This window comes from Rhea americana, unplaced genomic scaffold (assembly GCF_003343005.1).
Source record: "Rhea americana isolate MKP2758 unplaced genomic scaffold, rheAme1 scaffold_149, whole genome shotgun sequence".
Taxonomy (NCBI): Eukaryota; Metazoa; Chordata; class Aves; order Rheiformes; family Rheidae; genus Rhea; species Rhea americana.
The window spans coordinates 247140-267261 of NW_028185583.1; the positions used below are offsets into that span (position 1 = coordinate 247140).

General features: G+C 37.5%; 2 protein-coding genes across 2 annotated transcripts in view; one reads left to right on the top strand and one right to left on the bottom strand.

Annotated features, from left to right (window-relative positions):
* Nucleotides 1-12090, top strand: part of FUCA2 (alpha-L-fucosidase 2) — a 16845-nt gene extending 4755 nt beyond the window's left edge. The window contains exons 2-8 of the mRNA XM_085299296.1: nucleotides 6-203; nucleotides 2945-3132; nucleotides 4944-5283; nucleotides 5931-6141; nucleotides 8037-8227; nucleotides 9471-9579; nucleotides 11092-12090. Of these exons, the coding sequence (XP_085155422.1) occupies nucleotides 6-203; nucleotides 2945-3132; nucleotides 4944-5283; nucleotides 5931-6141; nucleotides 8037-8227; nucleotides 9471-9579; nucleotides 11092-11232 (1378 nt within the window). The 3' untranslated portion in view covers nucleotides 11233-12090. The remainder of the gene's footprint in view (nucleotides 1-5; nucleotides 204-2944; nucleotides 3133-4943; nucleotides 5284-5930; nucleotides 6142-8036; nucleotides 8228-9470; nucleotides 9580-11091) is intronic.
* Nucleotides 12004-20122, bottom strand: part of PEX3 (peroxisomal biogenesis factor 3) — a gene marked incomplete at its 5' end in the record, with an annotated part of 23191 nt that continues 15072 nt past the window's right edge. The window contains 8 exons of the mRNA XM_085299297.1: nucleotides 12004-13133; nucleotides 13538-13634; nucleotides 14818-14940; nucleotides 15841-15911; nucleotides 16897-17053; nucleotides 17249-17303; nucleotides 17399-17465; nucleotides 19144-19268. Coding sequence (XP_085155423.1) covers nucleotides 13050-13133; nucleotides 13538-13634; nucleotides 14818-14940; nucleotides 15841-15911; nucleotides 16897-17053; nucleotides 17249-17303; nucleotides 17399-17465; nucleotides 19144-19268 — 779 coding nt within the window. The remainder of the gene's footprint in view (nucleotides 13134-13537; nucleotides 13635-14817; nucleotides 14941-15840; nucleotides 15912-16896; nucleotides 17054-17248; nucleotides 17304-17398; nucleotides 17466-19143; nucleotides 19269-20122) is intronic.

The window sequence follows — 20122 nt, forward strand, 5'->3', positions numbered from 1 at the left end:
CGTGCCGCGCCGCCGCCGTTGCTGCTCCTGCTGCTGGCGGTGGCAGTGGTGCCGCTGCCGGCGGGCGGCGGGCCGCGCTACGAGCCCACCTGGCGGTCGCTGGACACCCGGCCGCTGCCCGCCTGGTTCGACGAGGCGAAGCTGGGCGTCTTCCTCCACTGGGGCGTCTTCTCGGTGCCCAGCTTCGGCAGCGAGTGGTTCTGGTGAGCGGGCTCCCCGCCGCGCCGCGCCGGCCCCTCTGCCGCTGGTGAGCCGCGGCGCGGGTTTTAGGCTCTTCCAGGAGAGCGGCTTCTCGAGCAGGCGGGTGTGCGGGTGGTTTCGCCCCTCGCCACCTCCCCTCTCAAGTAAGGGGCCGGCCGGGAGCCCCCGCGCGGGCCCTGGAGCGGAGGCGGGTGTGAAACGGGCCTTCGGCCGCGTCGGGGAAGCCGGAAGCGTTGCGGCCTGGCTCGCGAAGGGCGCGGAGGTTTGATGGGGCTGCGGTGTGTGTGTCCGCCGGCCTGTCTGCCCCTAACGCTTGTGCGTGTGCTGGCGAACGCTGCAGAGAGGCTGGGGAGCAGAAAGATTTGTTTTACTGCTCAGTGGCAGAAGGAGGCCTTACTTGATCAGACAGGCTGATGTGCTTATTCTTCCCCTGGAAAGAGCCTAAAGCTCTGATCCTGCAAGTAACTTTAATTCAGAAGCTGGATGAAAACTTTGGGTTGCATGAGTGTTCAGTGGCTCAGGACCTCTGACTGAAATCAGTTGTTTTGCCATCTAATTTGCATGYTCTGCCACATGTTTCCTGTGTGACTTTGAATAAGTCATGTTTATCTTTCTAATGGAAGGTAATGGATCTCTGACAGAACTTAATGCAATGTCCAAAGCTTAGTGCAGTGTCCATAAAACAAACCAACATCACTATAAGCGAATGACTATTTTCCATAGACAAAATTCAACCTACTCTTCTCAATTTCCTAAAGTTTTTTTTTTTTTTTTTTTTTTTTTTTTTTTTTTTTTTTTTTTTTTTTTTTTTTTTTTTTTTTTCCACTTACTACCTAGTGACTTCTGGAGGGGTTCAGGCCTTGCTTGGAGTGCTGTGCTCTGATGCTTGTGTGCAGATTCAGGCTCACACCTTTGTTCTTTTGCTGTTCTTCTGAAAAGACCTCAAAACACTTTAATGTAGTTGATAAAGTTGTTTGTCTCCCATCCTTTGGTATGTGTAGGTTTGGAGCTGCTCCAGGGACCTCCGATAGTGCTCATAGTCAGTAATGGAGGTCTGTTGTTAACAGCTTTAAATAGAAGGTCATAAATGCTAGCAGTCACCCAGCCTGTTTTCMTTTCCTCAGAGATGCACAACCTTGGTCAGTATGTTTCTGAAACTTAACACTTTTATTCCAGCAGTTTTTAATGTTGTTAGCAAGCAGCATGACACAGAAAAGCAAGAGGATATTATCTACTTTTTTTTTTTTTTTTTTTTTTTAATGCAATTGCATACTTTCAGGTGAGACTCTTTTTTCAGGTTCAGTCAGGAAGACTGTCTCTGCATTCATTTTTATTTATTTATTTTTATTTTTTAAACCTACTGGCTGCCAGTGTCTGTGTTTGTTTATGCTGAGGTGCCTTTGAGAAGGTTTCAGCAATATCCACGTGGTAGGTTTAGTGTTACAGAAATGAAGTTGAGTCCAACCCAAGATCAAAGATGTGAACACGTTTGAGACATTCAAGTTCTGTTCTGTACTGCTTTATTCTTTCCCTTTGAACTTGTACTCATTTATGCCTAAATTTGCAAACAGGATTTTGCTGCTTGGCTTCATCTGTAGAAAGGTAAATCCTTTCAGACCTTTTTCCCCATAAATACTAGCAGTCACAATGTGTGTTGCTGTTAGGTTTCCAGCAATAAGGCTGTTTATGCTTTAAGGACTGTTGCATGCTCTTCTTGGATTTCCTCTTTCATTATGGGGAGGGATGGAACAGGCTGAAAACAAATAATGCTCTATCAGTGATTTATGATCTCTGTCCATGGTGAGGGTGAGAGACCATTCTAACAGAGCAGAGGTCAAAACCTTGCTGTGGACGGGGGCWGTTGGGATAGTGACATTACTGGATCAGGTATTGATGTGATGGAAAAACAGGATAGAAATTGTCCCTGCCTCACAGAAGTGGGCTGYGAAAGGAGGTCATTGTCTTACTTCTCCTCTGGTTCTTAAATCTGCATGCCCTGGTCCTGTGGATTGAGGGAGAGAGAKATATCTGAGAGTTAGAGCCTGTTTGTAACAAGAGGAGGTCTTGCAGAAACAGGCTGTTGCAGGAGCACGTGCCTTCTAGTAGAATTACTTTGGTTCACAGCCTCACATGTGCTATGGGTATAGCACTCTGCAGTRAGGCCGCTCTCCTGCTCTGGGGCCACGAGTGTCAGCTCGTGTATCAGGTTAATCAGCTGCATTTGGTGTGGAGGACTCTCGACCAGGAGAGAGGTAAAGCTGCTGGCTTGCACATTTGTGAATTGTAGTGTGGGTAGCGGAGCAGGGGTATCTGACTGATGCRTGAGACTGGAGAAGAGTGAGTCATATTAGTCCAGAAAAAGGGCATTTCTAGTGACAYATGAGCTGCTTATGTGAACTGCATAGTTGTGCCCTCTTGTAATTTTTCCAGATCTGGGTACTGAAAAAGGCTACCAATTTTTCCATTCTTCAAGTACAGCTGCTTTGTGACATATCTTCAGATAAAATCTCAGGACCTTTCCAAAGTGGAGTGCTTGAAAGAAGCAGAGCACAAGGAAAAGAGAGCCAGGGAAAGAATCTTTGATAACTTAAACTGTTACTCTCTGAAGTAATTTTATTGCATTTCCAGTGTCGTGTAACAGCATGTGCCTCAGTGTGAATGCAAATAGGAGCTGATGATTTCAATTCACTTTTATGTGTTTACATAGTATGTCAGAAGCTGTATTTTTACTGTGTATTTTTAGGTGGTACTGGCAGAAGCAAAAGAGAGAGCCCTATGTAAAATTTATGGAGGCAAATTATCCACCTGGGTTTAGTTATGAAGACTTTGGACCATTGTTTACAGCAGAATTCTTTGATCCCAACCAGTGGGCAGATATTCTGAAGGCTTCAGGTGCAAAATATGTTGTCTTGACTTCAAAACATCATGAAGGTAAATAGAAAGTTTGTGAATGTTAGTAATTGCTACATTTCTATCAGCTGAAGAAAAGCCCAGGTGACTTTCCTGCTTGCTAAGAGAGAGACAGAGAAAGTCAGGCAGACTGATTTACCTGCCCCAACCCAGCTGAAGAAAAAGACCCACCCAAGAAGTGTGCATTTATTTTCCTGACCTCTGCATGATAGCTGTAGTCATAAAACTTTCATAGAAGGAGGAACTGTTTGTGCTATTGTTCTCTTGCCTGAAGCAGTGGGTACTGCTGAGCTTCCTGCAGTAGTTATTTCTTTTCCAACTGTTGTGTAAGGAACCAGCAGAAGTAGACTGTGCTGTTTTATGCAGAGAACACTCTGTGTGCAGGCAGTTAACTAGCTCTGTAGATTTATCCAAGGAATTTAGAATATGTTCCAGCAGTTCACTTCAGAGTTAGAAACATATACAGGGTGTAGCTATTCCTGATGCTGTAGATGGTAAAATCTGAACTGGGTCTCTTAAGATGACAGGTGTCACACTTGCAGTGAAATAAATAAGGCAGAACGTTACAGCTTTACAGCTGGAGATGAAAACACAGATGTGAGTACCTAAAGTTATGCAAGAAGTTTATTATTAAGAAAATCATTTTGTGGGCTGCCTGAGCCATTGTCCCATTATTTATTCTCAAATCTCAGCTCACACCTCCCATGCTTTTCTCTTTCTGCTTTTTGTGACTGCTGTTAAGATACTATAAGGTAATGTAGCTAGCTGACTGGTAGACTTGACTGAACTTCTACATTTGCATGCCTTTTCTATGAAGGTATAGGAGAACTTCAGATGCTGTTGATTTTTGACACCGTAATTATAAGATACTTTGCAGAGGTAAGTAAAGAAAAAAAAATGGTTATAAAGAAACATGATAGCAAAGAAAAGCAAAAGATATGACGAAACAATGTAACAGCACATCTAGTGAACATTGCCTTTGTTTGGGGAGATAGGGATACCGGACAAACAACTAGTAACTTGTGCATCAGAATTGATACTAAAATTCACAAAACTGATGSTAGTGATGCCTGTGGCATAATTCTCACTGACTTAAAAAGAACAAAGATTCATTTAKTCTGTCCAGTAATGTTGGACATGAATTTTTAGCTTGTTTGTCTAGAAGATACAATTACACGTATTTCACAAAAATATTGTAAGATTTATTAGGCAATGCTTGTAAAGCAGTCTGAAAGTGAGCGTTGAGCTGGTGGTGGAATCGGAAGGGCTTAGGCTGGATTGCTGAATGTCTTAAAAATTAAATTCCTCCTGATAATTAATGTTGATATTTTAAAAGCTYTTCCAGGAGTTTTTGCACTCTGCTTATGTACATCTACTAACTGGGTAAATAAGCTGTTATAAATGTCGAGATAAATGAAAAGTGAAGGTTTGCATAAGATGTAGATGGAAAGGAGGAGAATATTCTTTGAATGTAATGATAGCTAGAGCATTCTGCAATAAAAGAGCATTTTGTCATCTTATTGCTGATTGCATGTTGAGAGTTTATATTTGAAACAGTCTGGAAATCCAGATGCCTCCAAAGTTGCTATATTTTTGGTTAATTTAATTGGGATATTTGAAYGGAGTGAACAACTAAGGAGGAAGGCATAATTATCCTCAGTTAGTACAGACCTGGAAGTTTCCTGTTTTTAAATATATTTGTAAATGCATGTGTGTGGAAAGAGGAAAAAAAAATACACGCGTACACGTGCGTGCACACACRTAAACTGTGGAAGAACTGTAACTTTCCCTCTTCTGCTTCCTTTTCTTACCATTTATTTTTTTCTTTTCAGGCTTCACTTTGTGGGGGTCCAAATATTCTTGGAACTGGAATGCTGTTGATGTGGGACCAAAACGAGACCTTGTGGATGAACTAGCAACAGCTATTAGAAACAGGACTGATCTGCATTTTGGGTTATATCACTCCTTATTTGAATGGTTCAACCCTCTCTTTCTTGAGGATGCCACAAATGTATTCAAAACAAGAAAGTTTCCAACCAGTAAATCGTTACCAGAACTCTATGAAATTGTTACCAAGTACCAACCAGAAATAATTTGGTCTGATGGGAATGGAAATGCGCCCGATACTTACTGGAACAGCACTGGTTTCTTAGCTTGGCTGTATAATGACAGGTATGTAATGATGCTATCATAGTTCCTTATCTGAAACTGTTCCATTTCTTGTTGGTCTCATTTTCTGTATATTGTGTGGAACCTATTGCCTTTACTTATGGAGACTTAACTGTATCTTAACTCTTCTGGAATATGAAGTGTCAAGAATGCAGACCTTCCCTAGAAATCAAAGCTTGCTTTTTTTTTTTTTTTTTTTTTTTTTTTTAAAAAAAAAAAAAAAAAAACCAAACAACCAAACTTTCTTTTTACCCATCTGTTTATCAGTTAAGATGATATCAATTATTCTGCCTAACTATATTCTTCCATAATTATTGTGTACTGCATGAGCAAACAGGATAGCAGAATAATCTAGGAATATGGTACATTGTTGTCGTTATGTGTCTGATAGTGGATATGTGGTGCAGCCTGCTTTCTTGCAGATCTCATGTGAAAGTTTCCAGCATATTTCCCTAATAAATGCTGAGCCTTTTACTAGAAAAGGAACRAGAATAGGATCCCTGAAATTGCACTCAATCGAATTCTAATAAATTAGTAGTGCAGAATTCACCCTACATATTATTTTCTGGGAGATGAGGAAAGAGATTCCATTGATTGTAACTACAGTTCTTAAACTAAAAATTATAAACTTAAAATATTTCTGTTTTCAGTCCAGTTCGAGATACAGTTGTGACAAATGACCGCTGGGGAGTTGGTAGCATCTGTAAACATGGAGGTTTCTACACTTGTAGTGACCGGTATAACCCTGGACACCTTTTGCCTCATAAGTGGGAGAACTGTATGACTATTGACAAGCAGTCGTGGGGCTACAGGAGGGACGCAAAGCTTGATGATTACCTCACCATTGAGGACTTGGTTAAGGTACAGTAGGACAAATGGGTTGCATGCAACTTCTGCTTCTCCCTCCTGATTATTATATGGTATCATATTTCAATTGTATTTTTAATACAAATATTGTTTTAATTATCCATGAAATTATAAATCATTTTGTTCACTTGCAGCCTAACATTGGTAGGATGAAATATCCATGTTATTCTTACTGACTTTATAGGAATGACTATGAGAAAAGTTACCTAATAAAAGTTAAGTCAGTTTCTTAGGTGAGTAATTGGCCAAAGACTGACCTAGAAAGTCTGTCTTACTAGTTTCTGGTAACTTTACATAAAAGTCGATGAGAAGCAAACAGTTGTGATTTCACAGCTCCTATTTAGGAACTKCTGATTGAAGGCTGTATCTTTTCCCGTTCTAGCTAGAATTGATTTATCCCTCTTAATAGTCTTTTACCTTGCAAAGAGAAACTTTTTTTTTTAATGCATTTATATTGGTAAACACTAGCAGATACAAGATATCTTATGTTATTTGATGTGTTAGTCTAAAGTATTAAAAAAGAAAAGATTTGAAACTTAAGAAAACTGGATGAAAGGAAAACTTATCTTTAAGATTACAATATATTTAATTCACCTAGTAAAGGGATGATTGTTTACTACTGTTACTTAACCTAAATCTGTTCCCTGCAAGAGAAAATTTCAAATTGAAATAAGCTCTTTTCAGAAGCAGGAGACCTCAAATTCATTCAAATCCCCAGCTGTCTGCTCCTCAGACTCATGCCTCTCAGTCCTTGATCTCTGGAGGGCAGTGTGGGTGTGAACACAAATGTTGATGTAGAAGGATCAGCAACCTGTTTGCAGGTGGCTACGTTTACACTGTGGCATTGGTGCARTCTCTTGAAGCCAGAACCTGTGATCACCAAGGGTTGAGATTAAAAGATTTATTAGTAAAATTGTTTGCATATTTTTTCTGTATGCTGCTTGGATTAACAGATCCAGGGAAAGTCTATTCCAGGATGAATGAACCTTTGCATCTAGATTAAATGGACTATTTTTTTTACTGTTATGTCCACTGACATGAAGACAGTCATTCATCCATCCTCTTTTGGCATTTTTACAGTAGGAACATTCATTTTATARTAGTAATTTTCATTTGAATTTCCATCTGTACATTCTGTCTGTTGCAGCAATACTCAGTTATATGCTACATGCATTTTACAGGCCCTGAAGTCTATGATTACTATTAATATATGAATGCTTATTCTCGTATTGGTTCTGTTTCCAAAAGATAGAATATTTGGAAAATACAGTACCTTCAGAGACAAGATTTTATTTTCTTTTCTAAATAAAATATTGTGTGGTTCACTTTCTTCTAAATGTTTCGTGAAAACTAGATACAAAATATCCAAAGCTTCCTACTGTTTTACAGTTGTTGCCATAAAATAGGGAGAACATTAGAGCAAGAAGTTGCTTCAGTAAAAATGACAGTGGCATCTATGTGCCCTATTAYCCTCTCATGTAGAGAATTAATCCCRTTTTGTTAGTAAAACTCTCATGAAGATCCTGCAGAACTCAAAATGCTTAAAAAGTTGTAGAATCTTACTCAAATGTGGATTCAGTCAGAACTACTGGTGTGAGACTGTGTTTGGGGTGTCATTATTTTCTGTCGTTATAAACTGACAACAGAGCCTCCTCATATGGGAGGCTAGATTTTTGCATTGACTGTTGGGATGGCCCCTCAAGCCTAAACACATAGCAGTAACACAGCCAGTTCAATGCATTATTCTGAAGTAACATACCAGGCTTCAGTAAATACTTCAAAGTGTGTGTGTGTGTATATGTATATATATACACACACACACGTACATATATATATATATATATATATATATATTAACCATATGTTCTGTGTGTTTAAAAACATTTCAGCAACTTGTAGAAACAGTATCTTGTGGGGGTAATCTCTTGATGAATGTTGGGCCCACTCATGATGGTCGCATTGCTGTTGTATTTGAAGAACGCCTGAGGCAGATGGGTACCTGGCTGAAAGTCAATGGAGAAGCCATCTATGGAACTAAACCATGGAGAGYGCAGAACGACACTGTCACACCAGAAGTGTGGTAAGGCTACTGAACCAAAATGAAGACAATATAATGCAGCAGAAGCTTATACAATATTTTTCATGACTTACAGCTTACTCTGTATGCTGGAAAGAAAAGTATACTTTTGTCATTTTAGCTGCGCACATAAAGGTGTGTATAAAGATGTAAGTAGACAACAAGTATCAAAGAAGATAGTTTTGGGATAATGCTGAAGCTGAAGGGAAGATTGCTTGTGTCCCTTAATGATTTTGTGCTTCTTAGTGTAGCTGGCAACAGAAACTGTTTAAAAATAAATAAATCCAAAGTATAGAACTACTATGAAGTGTTTATCTGTACAGTAGAAATACTAGTTGTTGCTGAGAAACAGGAGAAAAAGACTAGGAACCTGTCTTAATGTACTCCACACTTCGTGAAGTAAAAAGGCATAGGGAAATGATTGCAATTGCTTGGTCACTAAACTCAGCCAGTCTCTGGACTTCCCTCCCTCCCTCCCTCTCCCTCATAGCTGCTATAACACCTAGTGATCTATAATGGCTTTGGTCTGACCCTCTTTTCTGCCTCACTGGGCTTTCTTTTACTCTTGCTCCCAGTAAGATCCGGCTGTCTAGCTGTAGCCTTGAAATGCTAAAACATCGGCTCTTTAGTAAAATCATTTCTGGGAACAATAAAAAAAAGGCTGTAATTAAAATGAAGGAAGTCAGGAGAAATGTTTCAAATATGTACCACAAGATTACCAAGGACAGACTGTGGATAATGTCTGCTGAAACTCAATTTTTAAAAATTAACTGCAGGATGAAAGTCTTTACTGTTGCATAAACTCCTATTTAATTTTTCTGTGGAGTTACTATATGCTTGATTATGGATGTGAATTACCATATTTCCTGAATAAACCTGCAATTGTCAGAGTCCCTCTATYCCACAACTTCCTTCCTATGTGACTGAGCAGCGGTGAGTATTATATACTTGCTAAAAATGCAACAGAGGATCTTAAATTTCAGTTCCTTAATAGTCTCCATTGCCTCTAGTTTGTTGGAACATTTGCAGGGAATAGTAGTTTATTAAAGGGTATGGATTATCTGAAAAGAAGGTTATGCGTGTGAAAACGTAACTAATGCCAACTTTTCAAATCTCTTTCCTATCTTGATATTCATATATATATATATATATATATATATATATATATATATGACTTTGGTATATACCACTTTGGAAGATTTACAGGGAAAACTGACATGCATTTCTGTTCTCCATTTCCAACCAGGTACACCTTCAGTCCTAAAGAAGGCAAAGTCTATGCAATTTTCCTTAGCTGGCCAATCTCTGGAACTCTGGCACTTGGTGAACCACAGGCTAAGGTTGGAGAAACAGAGGTATAGACTCTTCTTCTCTTGATTCTTTAAAACAGTGAAGTTTTAAAATACATAATGTAAGAAATGAACGTATTCTTAAGGCATGTGGAAAATAACTCAAATGTTTATCATGTTCCATTAGTGTTTGTTCTAGGTTTTAATATTTGTGAGAATGCCTACCTTCTAGGACAGAGAATATTAGAAGAGACCTAGCAAAATGTTAGCTTTCATTCCAGGACCTTCTGTGTCATAGTCTTCTGAGTGGGATGTTTGTTTAACAAAGCTGGACCTAGTTGTTGCTGGGATATATTTTAACTTGCAAACTGAGGATCAGAAAAAGAGGCCAAGTAACTGAAAAAAAAAAAAAAAAAACTCTGCTAGCCCTCCTGTTCCCAGTATAGATTCTAAGCTAGGGTTTTTCTATAAAGTGTCTATTCTCATGACTTTGCATGGCAGTATTGTAAGTGCTGTAAGGATGCATTAGTTTCAAATYAAGTCCTTGGACAAAGGGAGAGCGCACAGTTTATTTAAAGGACGTCAGTTTTCCAGGGACATAAAATAGCAAGTCACTGACCCTACATATCCATCTTAAAGCTGTGCTGAGAAGTTGAGGATGTTGAAGCTGCACCTATGTTTGCAAGTAGTGTGACCCAGTATGAGCAGATTTATAGAGCAGAACTGTTAGCGCTTGGGACTTGATAACCACACTATATGCACTGAAGGAGGGTTCACTTTGGATTAGCTTTATTCTGGTCCCATACACTGGATGCTCAGTAGCAGCTGAAGTGCATTAAGTGTGTTTCTGRACTGTCTTCTGGTTTAGCTTCATCTGAGAACAATTAAAACAGCTTTGTGATGAGGATGAAAGCATTGCAAATGGAGACGATCAGTCATTTCAAAAGCATGCTCCAAACATCATCTAAAACACAAATGTAGATTCATCTTGACTTTTGGAGAGGCATCTAGATTGTCTGTGCAGAAGAACAATGTTTGAGTGGTAAAGACTGGTCTTCAATRGCCTTAAGCTGCTCCACTGTTTTCAGCATTTCATACTAGCTGGCATAAACATCTCTCCACAGAACATACTTGTGTGGTGTTTGTGGGGTTGTTTAGGTCAGTTTTAATCAGAGACAACTGTCTGCACTCTTTAAAACAGATACTAATTCAGGACTAAATTCTAAATAGGAAACTGGCATTTAAGACATAGGTGATACTAAGCTCAGCATTTTGGTGCCTAATGCCTATATCCCCAAATCATGTGCAAAATATTTTTGAAAAGTTTATATACCTTTTATGGACTTGAATTTAGACAAACACCACTAACTTTAAGAAGTATTATTACTTATGTGTCTACTTTCACAAGTACTTTTGCAAGGTCCTACAACCTTTAATCAGTCATACCATTTGGCTGATGAGTGGCATTTCAGGATAATCTGAGTAAAGTAGCTATGGCAGAACACTGCTTTGTCAAATATGCAATTGTATGTACTTTGAAAAGGCTTTTTTAAATTATAGTTTTGGTTTCTATTTCAGGTGAGGCTGACTGGCCATGAGGAACTGCTGAAATGGGCTGCACTGGGAGAAAAGGGAATGCTGATAGCTCTACCTCAATTAAGTCTGAAGCAGTTGCCGTGTCAGTGGGGCTGGGCTTTGCAACTGACTAACATAAACTAAGCCATCCACTCAGGTGATAGCAAACTGTTCCCCCTGCACCTCGTCACTGTTTTCTACCTCTTGCTTGCTTCCTCTGAGAAACAATCATTTCATTTTTAAATGAAAGATAAGCTAATATTAAAGGATGGAATGGAGAGTCTCATGGAATCTAGTACTGGACAGTTGAATCACTGTGTGAAATTTGCTTCAGCACCTACCTTAACCTCTCAACTCTTCTTTTGAATGAGTTTATTGCCAAATTATGTGAAGAAAAGAGGTGCTGCTTTTTTAAAGCCATGAGAAAGAAGAAAACAAACTCAAGCCCATGTTAAAGCAAATGTAGCTATCAATGATACAACCTCCTTAAAACAAGAAATGCGGATTCAACAAAAATGTATGTTAAAGAACAACTGACGGCTTTGGAAAGTAAGCTTTCCTGTTGCTTGCTAAAAACTGGCAGATAGTTTCAGATAAGGAGAGTAATGTACTTGCATAGAGAGTTTTGTAATGGTTAGGAGTTCACCACAAATACGTAAATATGCATTACTTCTACGTTTCTAATCATGAAAATCATTAATTTTATAAGCTCCTATCTTTTTTTATAATTCTATTACTGAGATTAAGTACGAGATCTATAATCAGACCTCCGAGGGTTTTTTTTTAGCTGTTCTTTGTATATTTTTCTAAAATTAAAGTTACTCTTGTTTAGATCCATTGTTTTTTATGCAGTGGACTATTAAAATAAATTTCTTCAGTGAGAAAGTTTTTTTTTTTTTAAAAAAAAAAAAAGAAATAATCAGGAGTTACTAGGAATCTTCAGCTTTGGCAAAAAGACACCATTTTAAACAGAGGGTGAATTGCATCCAACTAGAAAAATTCCCAGTCCCATCATCTATCTCTGTTAGAAATGACAGACCTGCAGTGTGAGGTTTGCAAAGGGGGAGTGGTAGGGTAATAAAAAAGATAACTTCATTTCAACATAAAGATCAAAGGTTCTTTTTCTTAATATAAATAAAGGGAAAACTATTACTCTACAAGTTACATTTACTCCCCTTTCAAACTTTCCTGTACTTTATTATTTTCCTATATCAAACCTTTAGGTGATGGGCCAATGAGGTATTGCCTTTTCTGCTATTAAAGTTACTACACACAAACCTTACATTAAAATAATTTATTACAGTACAGACAACTGGGCTCAATTAATACAAATTAAGATAAAATATTTACAAGTTATTGTATACAGCAGTTGCTGTTTGAACAGCATKAACAGGAGAACTTCTAAAAATCCACATTCTCTAAGCCTTAAGCAATAAGGATACTACCCCCCAGMATCTTGATGAGGAATGTGCATCTTTTTGAATAATAAGAGATTCTTTGGAATAATGTTCATAAAGTCAAGGAAAGAGGAGTTTTCCTTTATAAAAAGAAAAAGCTCTGGGGAAGAAGAGTGTGCTTTCTGCTATTCTTAAATAGTTATTGTTAAATTCTTTTTTTTCCAAAACTTACTGCATTGCAGGCAATTTTTTAAAAAATAACTATTGTAACACTGTCATGAGATGCCTTTTGGATGAAATAAACATAAATAAATTAAGGAAGAGTTTAGCCACTTCTTAATAGAAAAGTCTCTACATATGGAGATTCTTTCAGTATTTTTAAATGGGTGTTTTAAGCAGAATTCTATTAGATAGAACAAATACAGGCTCACTCCCAACTTTTTCAGTATATGTGTTCCCTCTGCTAGTCTACCATTCCTACACCATAATAAAATTAACCCAGTCTCATCAGTAGTCACAAGGGATATGTTATAAATATGTGATCTATTCCCATTTATGTGGAGTTCATTTCTCTAGCTGCTGAGGGGTACTAAAAGCTTCATACACATTAGCAGCAAAATCTTTCACTTGTTCCATCATCAACAGGTCCTGGAAGAAATTGAAAGAAGAAACTGCTTAAGCAACACACCCACCACTTTCTTGTTTTTACTGCAGTAGTGCTTATGCATCATAAGAAGAGCACTTGGCACTCCCAAAGAGATTTAACTCTAATTTCTTGTATTAGAAATGCTTATGAGCAGAACTGCAAATAGGCTCCTGTTGACTTTTCTGTGTTTCTGTACAGTTTAGCAAAGAGAAGAGATTCCAGGGGGAGCGTGGGGAGGAGGAGAAAAGCATCTTTCTGTAGCGTGCAAATCTATAAAAGGTTTATGGTGTACCAGTTGCTCTTGCTGCTTTTTAAAGGCAATGAAATCAAACATACTGAAGTATGTTATTAAACTGAAACTTGTATTTCAAAAATTTGGGATGTTTAAAATAAGGAAAATTCTTACCTGCACAAAGTGACTGGGAGTTTCACTGCATACTGAATGGATCTGTCCATTTATTATTGGAATTATCTTGGCTAAAGGAAGACTGATGCTGGAAAGACTACGAGGGAAATAAAATAAAATAAAATGTTGACCTTTACCTGCTTCGATATTGATAAAGCCATTAAACTTTATAATTATTATAAAGTAATAATTATTGAGTTGTAAGTAAGAGTTTGTACAATTTAGTTTTGCATAGACTGCAAATTTAAAAATACAGATGAAGTTGTTTGTTCCCTATCAAGGCTTTCATTTATTGTAGAGAACTACCAGAGCAAACTTCATCTGATATGTTGGTTTTCCTATTACACAGCTTTACACTTGCTTCTCATGCAAGAGAGATAGTTTAGCCAGAGCACGCGTGTTCACATGTGGGTAGAGTTGTCAGGATTATCGGTCTGAAATTTCACACTCTTTGTAAACCAGGTTTAGGGCAGACAGCCAAATTAGAACCTTTGGGATATTATAAGTAATAAAAATAGCATACATTCAAAAAAATTACTCTTTGAGAATCATCAGTTATTGAAAGAAGCATAGGATTTGATAGGAAACCAGCTTCTTAGAGAACTCAGCTCTTGAATTTGTTACATTCTCACTGCATTGTTTTAAAACCAAGTTGACTTCCCAATAACAGCTATTTTTACAATAGTCTTTTAGAAAAAGAGGCAGAAGATACCACATATTATCTTGTTSAGCATACCAGTGAAGAACCTATGTTCTGTAGATGCTTAAGCTGTGTGTAACTGGACAACTGGTAATGTCCAATTTTGTTGAGAGTTACAGTAATTGACAGTCAGAGCCTAGCRTGCACAGAGCTTATGTGGCAACTGCAGGAGAATGCTATGTTCATCACAGCCTTGCATGGGAGTATTGCGATACATCTTTCAGTAGTTGTCACTAGTGGAGTAAGTCCCCCTTGGCAAGCAAGGCAGACTACTTCTACAGTGTTGCCAAAAACTGAGAAGTATAAATCTCTATTTGTACTTCCAGATCCGTTAGTAACGATGCTTGAGTAACCTCAAGCAAATTATACCAATGTCATGGGTGAGAAGCAGCATGCAATACTCCCAACTCTCTACTCCATCAAAATGAGGAAACAGTATTTGTTCTTGATAAGCAAGAAACAGAATTCTTTCTAGCATGCGAACTTCACATAGGCAGGAAAATCTATAGCTCTTTTTTGGAATTCACTATGAAGCCCAAAGTGTTGTCACATAAGAACCACAGCAAAAGAAAAGAGTTACCTATTTACAGAGCCATTCTGACAGAAGTCCTGTTCAGTAGGTCTAAAAAACTCAGCCATATTGTCCAGCAATCGACTGAATCCTCTGTTTAAACATGTGCTTAAAACTGTACCAAAATCTGGACTGAAAAAGTAAAAAAGATGCTGGTTTTGATTTCTAGAATTTATTTTTCCAGACTAAAAAAACCCTGTAAGTATTCAGTGCTATAGATGTCCCTCCCATAAGTTAAGATGTACAACACAGATGAAAGGCTATTAGTACAGCCCTCCCAAGAAATACTGGCTACCCAAATAATTGTACCAAACGAGTCAACCTAATAATGAAGACCAGATAAATCAAAAGCATTCATCTCATCTTTTTTTCTTATTAAGCACTAACATATAAAGGGCTTTACTCATGCTTAAAATCCTCCAGATGCCTAGCAGCTAAACTGCAAGAATATTTTGGCATTTAGCTTAGTTCACTTGTATTCATTGTTTATTATAGTAGCTCTCTTGTGCTGGATCAATACAGCCACTCATAAAACCATGCATTAAAAATAAATTCTGATAAAGGAAACTATACCAAAATTGGTGTTTAGTTTATCAAAGCAAGTAAACCCAAAGAAGTCAGTCTCAATTTACTATGGTATAAGTAGAAGATATATACTCCTCTGCTGCTGCATATCTACAGAAAATATGAGGAAGGGTTAAGGGGATCTGGCTGAGAAAGATATCCTGGTCATCTTGTCAGGGTGGGATTGTTTCTTATAACTGATTTGCTCTTTGATCAAATAGATGTTTATAAATGCATGGAAAAACAGTTTTTATAGAAGAAAAAAAATGATACTCTAAAGAACAAAAATCTAACAAGATACTCAAATCCCACAGTTTCAGAAGTCTCAAATTTAAAAATCMCAGCCTACAATTACTGAATTTAAATTTTTAATGCAATACAATGCTTAAATGGTCACATTTTGGAAAACAGAATTTCACCAGCTTTTTATATGAAACCATTTTTTTCAATATAGGATATTTCTTATACCTTTCTAGCATATCTCTAGTTTCATTAAGTAATTTAATTGTAGCAGTGTCTCTTTCTGTGAGTCCACAGGCCTAGAAAAAGCAAAGACAGACACTGTTTAATAAGGAATCCATTGACAATCGTAAGAATAATAGCAGCGATGGTATAGTTATGCATGTTGGAGTCAGGTCAAGACATGTGCTGAGTCAATTTTAAAATTTGATATTATATCATGATAAATTTATTTTTTAAAATAATTTGTAYGTGTTCCTTTTGGTAAGTGTTTTAATTTAAAGAAAGAAATACCAGACTAATTGAGCAAAGTACTTTTTCCACTTCTGACCTCCAAATCTGAGATAAAACTTGCATATTTGCCTAAGCTAAAAGGGTAGGTATACGTGGTCACTTACTGAAGCTTAAATTTCTTCTTTATACTAGTTTAACATGAAGTTAAGAATGAGTTTTCTCCAACAACCTGCTGTGGATGGAGACAACCTTCAGAAGATTTAGGAAACTATTTTAACATTACAAATGAGACTTGATACAACTTTCTCTTGACTCCTATTCATCTTCCAGCCCAAATCAAGAGAGGACTTCAGCCCACCATCACTTTTTTGTGCATCACTGAGATGCTAAAATTGTCCATGATCTTTGCTGATAGGCAAGTGCAGGGTAATAGGATTTTGCTTATGGCTGAGTCAAGCTGTCTTATGTTAAAGCACACACCACAAGCAAAAAGCAGTAATTTGGTTGTGTTTCTGAGTTAAAAGCTGACATTCTGAGGATGACACTTGTTTTTAATTAAATCTGAAGGTACAATTTTACTTTGCCTAGAATAAAGACATAAGGACACTTGATTTATGAAAAAAGAGGCACTGCTATTTACCAAAGATAGTTATCAGGGTATAACAAGAGGATAGTCTCAAAAAAAAAANAAAAAAAAAAAAAAAAAAAAAAAAAAAAAAAAAAAAAAAAAAAAAAAAAAAAAAAAAAAGCGCTACCCAAACAAGCAAATAAAAAAAAATACATATTATGAAAATATGAAAAAAGGCAGATGAAAGAAATTAGAACAAATACCTGGTTAGCCAAGGGGTTTTCTTCATCCGGCATCAGATAATGACATAAGGGAGAGTAAGATGCAATCTGATCTGAATCTTGATATTCCACTACTTTCCTGATGTCTTTAAGTTTCTGCTCCAGCTCCAGAAGAGACAAGGTATGCTTAAGAGAAATACTGGAAAGGAAAAAGGCTACAATGTTGATTGCCAAAATTAATAATGATACATCATTAATTTATTCATAATGTGTTCACAAGTAAAAATCTTCTCTCCTCCCCAGTTCTGATAAAAGTCACTGTTCTGGGATCAGTAAAGTTAAAAAAGTTAAAAAAATACAGTAAAGTTAAAAAACTAACCACAGAGATTCTTACCTTCCAAAAACTTTATGCACAGCTTGTTTAACAACAGTTATTAACTCAGTCAGTCCTAGAACAAGAAAAGTGTCCAAATTATTCCAATAATTTGCTCAAGCCTAGAAGAAAGCAATATTTTGTAAGTATACTTAGCTTAGAGCACCATACCATCTCCTAAAAGGTGCTGAATACTTGATAAATATTGCTGCTGGACTTCAGGGGGAGCTAGAGGTTTCTGTGAGGAAAAAAAATTTTTTTTTTTGTAACATGCCAACAGTAGAGAACAATGCAAAAATCCTTTCAAGCAGGTTCTGCCCAAATCCTTAATTTTTATAATATCCTAAGCAGACAGATTCCCCCATACTCATGCCTCTAGAAAACAACTGCATTTGGTAGCTCTCTGCTGAAGAGAGGTCACTTCTGAATCAGATTAGTTTCAAAGCATAGAGTAAGGAGCTCAGAAAATTCTTCAAATAAAAACTGAGGAAGATGTCCTGAAAAAATTGTATCTTGACTTCCCTTGGGTCTTTTGCAGTTTACTTAGGTCATCTTTCTCCCTTTCAACATGTGTTCAATTCATTATAGTCAAATCTATAACAGCCAAGCACCTGCCTGTCAGTCTGACAATTTTTTCCCTTACAGACTTTAGGGAATAGCAAGCCACCTCCCAGACTATCCAGATATGTAATTACAGGTTGTCAAATCTGCAGGAGAGACTGTTGTCTGCAAGTTACACAAATGCAGACAAAATGCCGATTTGACAACCTGTAACTGTTGTCTCAAACCTTCTCCTCTCTCACCAGTCACAGGCTGAAGCTTCTGATTCCTTCTCCCTGCCATCAGCCCAAGGGATCCTTTCATATATTCTCAGGCATTTTCTCTCTTCCATACTATATAGGTATCTCTTCTATCTTTATTGGCATAGAAAAGCTGCTTTCAGTTTGCATTCGTATAAAGAAATCCCTTAAAAAAACTGCATTGCAGGTGAAACCAGACCCTTCATCTCCCTGTAAATTTAACCTACCAAAATAAGACATTTAGGCTCAAGCCTAATAAAGTCACGTAATTCCCCATCTGATAGAAAATAAACTTTCAGAAATTGAGACAGGATCTCAGTTTGCTCCAGCATAGTGCCTTGGAGTTGATCCTGTCAACCCTCTTCTCTATTGGAAAAGTAACAGAAAACACACTTATACTCCAAACTCAAATTGCCCAAAACCTTTTTTCAGATTTTACAAAACAAAACATGACCTCTATCATCTCTACTTCCCCTAAAGAAAGCTTTCTCTAAAACCCTCAGATGTACCTTGACATGCTCTTTCTTGACTTCCATCAGGAGCAATCACARGAACGCACAAGACAACTAATAAAAGTTTGCATCTGTTATTTTAAATAAGCCTTCCAACAACTCACAGATTTTCTTCTGCACAGTGGGCATTTCTTACTGCTATTGGAATCTACTTCTACTGAGCAGTGATAGCTATATCATATAAATGAAAAACCTTGCTTGGCACTACCAACATAGATAGGTAAATGCACTTTGGGAGCAACTGGAGTTAGTCAGTCAAATATGAAAGCCAACAGTTTTCTTCTTTAGTTCTAGGAAAACTTAACTGAGGGAATTAATCTACATGCTAGATATAAATTAACCTTCTGCAAGTTATACAAATGCAGACAAAAGCTATTCTGCAATATTGCTAGTATTTTGTTAAGCAATAGGATCACCAGATCATCCACATTTAGAGGCTGTGAAAACACATGAATTTATCTTACTATCAGGAATACTTCCACATTTCTCACTTTTATAGCATTCTTGGTTTCATCCTAATAGTTCTAAACTATACTCTTTTTATCTCTCAAAAATTATTTCACATCCATGAAGTTACACCTTTGAAACAAAACAAAGAACTTACTGTGCCATTTTTGCAGACTGCAGCATTATCTAGGTAGATGTAACCGCCAATAATATTTAATTGCACTCGCAAAAGAACTACTAGCATACAGGTACTATATACAGCTACAATGCTTCTTGTGAAACCTTGAAAAGAGACAAATAAATAACTTTAAACTTAAAGAAATAAGAGCAAGTCAAGGAGGGAACAGAGCTCTCCAAGACTCAAAAAATGCTGATGATATTTAAATACACAGTAACTTCTCTCATTGGTTGCCCTAAAACACATTTTCACAACTCACACCCAAGACGATCACAATTCTAAGATGCATAGTGGCTACAGCTAAAGTGTTGCACAATTTGAAGTACTGTATTAACATAATTTAGCATGTTACACAAGGTTTTTTTGGGGGAGGAGGGAGGGAAAAGTTATGTAAGTTGCTCCAGAAGGTGTACCCTGTAACAGATTCTTTTCTAAGGAACATAGATGTGCTGTCAAGCACACTTTTTTTTCAGTAGGACAGGAATTGCACACAATAGTTAGCCTTCATCATGCAATTAAGACACAGAAGGCAAAACAGCAGCTCAGAAAACAGAAAATAAAGGTTGCCTAAAGGTATGAGCAGCTAATATCTAAAGAAAGAAAATTAAAATGAGCATCAGCTACCAACCACTAGGCAACAGAGAATGTGTGGAAGAAGTAACACGAATAAATCTGGATGAGTGCTGAGTAGGAAGAAAGAAACCAGATAAAAAGTAGAATCTGCAAAGGTGTTGTGAAAACGACAAACAAAACAAAGAAAGGAAAGACAAAACCAAAGGGCAGGGGGGGATAACAAATGGTACCAAGAAACCAGGAGGAGTATTTAACCCCAACTCTGTGGCATTTCACTACATAATTATCTGACTTCACTATTCCTCCTTCCCCTCCTCTTCTTCCATCAGCCAATACACCAAATGATGAACCAAAGGGTTCCACCGATATGATGGTTACTTGAAGC